The sequence below is a fragment of the Gossypium raimondii genome, chromosome 6 (assembly GCF_025698545.1).
Source record: "Gossypium raimondii isolate GPD5lz chromosome 6, ASM2569854v1, whole genome shotgun sequence".
Classification (NCBI taxonomy): Eukaryota; Viridiplantae; Streptophyta; class Magnoliopsida; order Malvales; family Malvaceae; genus Gossypium; species Gossypium raimondii.
The window spans coordinates 1,203,124-1,209,338 of record NC_068570.1 but is presented as its reverse complement, the minus strand read 5'-3'; the positions used below and the strand labels follow the sequence as shown (position 1 = coordinate 1,209,338).

At 32.1% G+C, this 6,215-nt stretch overlaps 1 protein-coding gene across 1 annotated transcript; it reads left to right on the top strand.

Moving 5' to 3' along the window:
- Positions 1-4,192: 4,192 nt before the first annotated feature.
- Positions 4,193-5,979, top strand: LOC105771480 (cytochrome P450 CYP82D47). The gene is made up of 2 exons (XM_012592941.2): positions 4,193-5,150; positions 5,244-5,979. The coding sequence occupies exons 1-2, from the start codon at positions 4,212-4,214 to the stop codon at positions 5,868-5,870; spliced, it is 1,566 nt and encodes a 521-aa protein (XP_012448395.1). The 5' UTR covers positions 4,193-4,211; the 3' UTR covers positions 5,871-5,979.
- Positions 5,980-6,215: the final 236 nt, after the last annotated feature.

Here is a 6,215-nt window from a genome sequence, read left to right as displayed (position 1 = left end):
GATAAATGATATTTCAAAGTCTTCTCTTGCACAAATCGATCCCTCGACTAATTTAAAATCTAAACTATAATTTGATTAGCCTTGATTTTGGACTAAACGTTTTCTTCTAGCAGCTCACTACGAAATTTCTAGGCTGTTTTTATCATTACAATTATATCATTCCGTTGAAAACAAATGTTTAATTTGGACAAATTACTTTTGTAGCCAATGGTCCATTTCTTTCTTTGAAGCTTCTTTTCTTGACTTAATCTCTTCTGTTTTTTTATCCTTTTCATTTTTGTCTTAATCTCTTACTGTTTCCAGACAAATTGAAAAGCCAAATTGAAGTTAGTCTTGTTGTGGCATTCAAACTTCCGAGTCATTTCCCCCTGCCGCCAATATCTTAATGTAATGGATTGTTGATATGAACAAGTCTCTCTCTCTCTATAGATTGTTACTAAAGATATGAAGCCCAGATATGTTTTCCAGCCCAAGAGAAAAGAATCTTCATAAGTAGATAGTAATGGCGCAATGGGCAATTACTGGGTTTTCCATTAAGAACTGACAATAGTACTTGGCTAGGATAAGATGGTAGGGGCAACAAACGAATAGCACGAGCAACTCTGCCAACTAAGGATATCGGTCTTGACCAGTCATGAGCAAGGAGTGGCTAAGCGAGTGTGTTTGGTTAGGTAGAAAGAAATGAGAAATGAGAGGAGGGAGTAGAAAAGTGAAAAATGGAAAGAACATAAGTGTGCTTTGTGAAAAGGACAAGTGAGAAGAAAAAAAATACGAGAGATATTCATTTTTTATTATCATGAATAAAAACTAATTTTTCTAAAGCGGAATGACGAGAGGAGAAAAAAATAAGAGAGATCTGAATATTAGTTAAAAAATATGCATTTTTCAAATGTATTAATTTTATTTTTTAATTTTTTAACTCTACCAAGAAATAAATTTACTTTTTCTTTTCATTTTTTTCATCTTTTTTGCTAAGTACACGTATAGAAAAAAATATTTTCATCTTTCTATTTTTTTATCTTTTCAATTTCTTTTTCAGTCTACTAAGCAAAGTCTTAAGATCCTCTTTGGTCTCTTATTTGACTTAGGCATAGGGTAGGGTGCCACTGACACATAGGGAGTAAAATTCCTTAATGTTACTAACTTGTAGGCTAGGACTTAAATTCTTATTAAATAATTATTTTATGTGCTCCGAGTTAAAGTAAAACTCTTGCAATATTTCCTCTATAAATATTATATGGTACATTGTCGAAATTTACTGAAAGAAATTATTTGAGTTACTTTTCTTTAAGCTCAAATAAATTATATTTTTCTTGAGCTTTGTTTTTAAATTTGTGAGATTACAATTGCAATCATCTAAAGATTGTAATTCAAATTTATAAGTTGGTTTTCAGTCTTGAATCCCTACATATAGTGAAAGTTGGCATCCCTTGGAAAGTTCTGGGATTTCATCTTGTGTTCGGTTTTTTGAGTTAAAGCCCATCCTCAAAACATCTAAGGTTTCGAGAATAATAGAAATGATCATTTGATTGAAACCTTGAATGATTTAAACTCTAGTTTGAGTCTATTGACAAATTTGAGTACCTTCTTAGAAGCCCTTGCAATTTCATCATCTCCCCAACCTCGGGGCACAAATACTTAGTTTTATTAGATTTATTACTGTAGATATCACGATAAAAGTTGGTTTTAGTAAAATTTCTAAACACTTCTTCCAATAGGAGATTGCTAGTGCCAATTGCAATTGTCAGATGCAACGTTAGTTGCAACTTAAGAAATATCTAGCATGTTATTGTAACTTGACTTATTTGATTGACATGTTTTGATCAAAATTATCTAAACTTTTAATGAATGATTTATTGGAGGAGATATTCATATTGATTGCATTTCAAACAAGTCAATTTATATTTATTAATAGATAGCTTGTTTAGTTTAGAAATGCTTATTAATAGACGACTTGTTCACAGAAGAATTGGTTTGTAGTGCCAAATTGTAGATGTAAACTGTATTGTTTGTCAATTTACATCCAAGCTTTTTAAGGGAAAAAGACTTAGAGAGAGAATGATCTAGTTCAAAATATAAAAGTGAGGTTGAAACTTGATGATGGAGTTGAACTTAAATAATAGTTTGTGCTTGTTGATTTTATAGTGAATTTCTCGTGGTTAAATTCTATTATTTATCCCTGTAATTTGTAAAAGTTGTGAATTTAGTTCTTATACTTTAATTTGATTAGTTTTAATCTTTAAACTTTTCAAAATTTAAAACTTCATCCTCACCAAATCATAATTGTTAAATTCAATAAATTAAGTTATATGCTATTTTCAAAATCTGATGCGATAAACATATTATCATATGTGTAAGGCCATGTTAGCTTGTTATTTCCAAAGATTACTCATTGAAAATTCAGTTAATGGATGAACAATTGTCATTTGCATCAAGATTGAAATTTCAAAATTCAAAAAGTATAGAGACTTAGAATGATCCAATTGGAAAATATGAACTAAAGTTAGAACTGTACGCATAGTACAAGACTAGTAATTGAATTTTATCGAACAAATTTAATTCCTACTATTTGGGTAAAGACTAAAATTTCAAAATTCGAAAAACGCAAGAACTAAGATTGACCAATACAAAAAGTACAGAGACTAAAACTAATCAAATTAAAGTATAAGAGCTAAATCCACAACTTCCACAAAGTACAAAGATTAATAACAAAATTTAACCATTACTCTTCGAATAATGCCTAAGAAAATTTCAAATTATGTGAACAATTTATGATGTTCATCTCAATGAAGGAATATGTAGTCGGCAAAATCAACAAACCCCAATAATTATATTAAAAGAAGAAAAAAAAAAGCCTTCTTCCTATTACCAAGCACGTTGTACCGACTGTAACTTGAAACGGTGGGCGTTTCATATATCCTGAGAAAATCATCCGCAGTTTTCTCTTCAACTTGTTTACCAACCACTCTTCGTTCAAAAATGCTTGCTGTGGACTGTTTTAAAAGAAATTCAATGTCTATTTCTTTAGGTTGATTCAACTGCAAATAATAAAATATTACACTTTTACATTATTTTTAATGTAGGATATATTTATACTAATTTTATCAAAATTAATAGTTAATTAATATATCTATGTGCTCTTATCTTCTACTTTCTGTGTACAAGTTGATGACTTAAATTGTATATGGAATTGAATTATACATGGAGTATTAAAGGATTCGTGTTACATTAATTTTAGATGATTTTTCATACAATATTTAGAACTACTAGTAATCCTTTTAACTCTTAAATAGGAGAAGAAATGCGCTTCAACGTGTTTAAATTTACGTCTTCTCAAATTGACAACAATACCGCTGAACTAAGACTTAATTTAGATAATATATAATATTCTTAACGTATGAATCAAGTGTTTAAGATTTACTCATGCGGCATTGACTTAATATTTTATTTGTAACAAAAGACTTGACTTGTTTTGTTCAAAATTTAATACAAGGATAAATAGTGTTATTTAACCTTTCTCTTTCTTCTTCTTAAAACTGTGGGTTTTCATTTAAATAAAAATGAAACCATGGTTTTTGGTTTATTTTGTATACTAATTTAAGAATGACATTGAAGATTAAAACAAAATTCAAGCCACCATGTATGACCAATTGACTACCAATCAAGATGTCAAAGACACTTCACATAAACATAGTTCATTTAGTAATTTAACACTTGTGAAGGGATAGATGAATATGGAATTTATTATTTCATACATTTAGAGTTATAAGTTTATATATTGTTAGTGAATTATATTAAAATAATTAAATTTATTTTTAATCACATTATAGCATACTTATAACATGAGTATTTTATCATTATGAAATTGAGATCAGTGACATCAAATTCAATATATATTTTAATATAATTTATTGACACTGTATGGATTTATATAAGATTAACTAAGTTGAAAATATTTTTAATATTCCTACTATTAATTTCAACCTACATCATGCATGCATGCACACAAATATTCAATATCGGCACACGAAAAATTCATTCAACTTTGGCTAAGCAGCTTGAAATAAAATATAAAATAAAACCTATAATATTCTCCCAATTATATGTTGGTCTTGTTAGACCGACCAAACTATATATATACATGCAAAAACCCAAACTTTCCCATCACACACAAGTTCTCTATATACTTAACCAAATTAAACCTTTGCATAATGGAACTTTTCAATATCCCATATCTTAGTTACTATCTTGTGTTGATTGCCATCACAACATTGTTTTTCTACACTAAGCTCAAAAGATCCAATGGCAAAGCTGCACCGGAAGCAGGTGGTGCATGGCCAATTATCGGTCACCTCCCGTTGCTAGGGAAACCTGTGGCCGCTCATGTAACGTTGGGAGCCTTGGCTGATAAACTTGGACCGGCCTTCATGATCCGGTTAGGTGTTCATCCGGCCTTGGTGGTGAGTTCACGAGAAGTAGCTAAGGAAATATTCACCACCAACGACATGGCCGTTTCATCACGGTCCAAAATGGCAGCAGCGGAACACATGGGATACAATTATGCCATGTTTGGGTTCTCTCCTTATGGACAGTATTGGCGTGAAATGCGTAAGATAACAATGTTAGAGGTGTTATCGAACCATAGGATTGATCAGTTGAAAAAAGTTTTTGTATCCGAAATAGAAGGTTCGATAAAAGATCTATACAAGTTTTGGGTTAAGGAAAAGGATGGTGAATCGGGTTTAGCTGCCGTTGAGATGAAGAAACGGTTCTTGGACTTGACGTTGAACGTTATTCTTAGGACCGTTGCTGGGAAGAGGTATTCAGGTGTCGGTAAAGAAGAGCAACAAGTGGTGTCACGTTACCGTAAGGCCTTGAGGGATTTTTTTTACTTGTCGGGCATATTTGTGATAGGCGATGCCATTCCTTTCCTTCGAAAGTTTGATTTGGGGGGATACGAGAAATGGATGAAGAAAACAGCACAAGAGTTGGATGATATCGCCGAGGGATGGTTGAATGATCATAGGAGGGAAGGATATTGGGATGAAAGTAAAAAGGAGAAGGATTTCATGGATGTTATGAACTCTGTTCTTAAAGGTGCTGACCTTGCTGGTTACGATGCCGATACCATAAACAAAGCCACTTCTTTGGTACATTCTTTTCTCTCTTTTCTTTCCATTTTCGAATTTAATGTCAATCAAGACTTGAGTATTTAAATATTATTTGTTATGTATTTTTTGAAGCAAATGATTTTAGCTGGAAGTGACACGACAACAGTTACGTTAATCTGGGCACTTTCATTGTTGCTAAACAAACCTCATCTACTCAAAAAGGCTCAAGAGGAATTAGACATACATGTAAGCAAGGACAGGTTCGTGCAAGAATCAGACATAAGTAAATTAGTCTTCATCCAAGCCACAATTAAAGAGACATTGAGAATGTATCCTCCAGCACCATTATCAGCACCGCGTGAACTCAATGAAAGTTGTACCATTGGTGGCTTCGAAATCCCCAAAGGCACTCGGCTAATCATCAACCTACATAAGATCCAAAGAGACCCTAAAGTATGGTCTGAACCGTCAGAATTCATGCCAGAGAGGTTTCTTACGACATACAAAGATGTTGATGTTAGGGGTCAACATTTTGAACTGATGCCCTTTGGTAGTGGGAGGAGAAGTTGCCCTGGAACATCTTTTGCACTTCAAATGTTGCATTTGACGTTGTCGAATTTCTTACATGCATTCGAGTTTTCGACACCGGACAAAGGCTTGATTGACTTGACTGGCACTGTTGGCTTGACCGACATGAAATCTACACCGCTCGAAACAGTCATCTCACCACGCCTTACCCCTGAACTTTATATATACTAGGGAAGATAGATAAAATAAAGGGTGAATTAGGATTTTATACCTTTATTGTGTTTACTACGTTGATTTTTGTTATTTGTTAAACGCACCTTTTCCTTTTATTTCTCGCACACAATGTAACAATGTTTAATAAAATAAGATTTTATTTTCAAATCATATTTAATTTCCTTTTACATGGCTATCTCCTTCCATTCTCTGCCCCACCCTTGCCCCTTTACTAAAATCATGTTATTTCTTTTAAGTTGTAAATTTTTTATTATAAAAATGTGTTTTTCCTCTTAAATCGTGGCTAAAACTATAATTGATTTTTAATATTATATATTAATGGCAGAGATATAAAATTAATAG

What these genes read in the sequence shown, in the direction of transcription:
- LOC105771480 (XM_012592941.2), top strand. Translation starts at nt 4,212, where the DNA reads ATGGAACTTTTCAATATCCCATATCTTAGTTACTATCTTGTGTTGATT. An exon ending in TAAACAAAGCCACTTCTTTG is followed by an intron (nt 5,151 to 5,243) that starts GTACATTCTTTT and finishes TATTTTTTGAAG; the next exon opens with CAAATGATTTTAGCTGGAAG.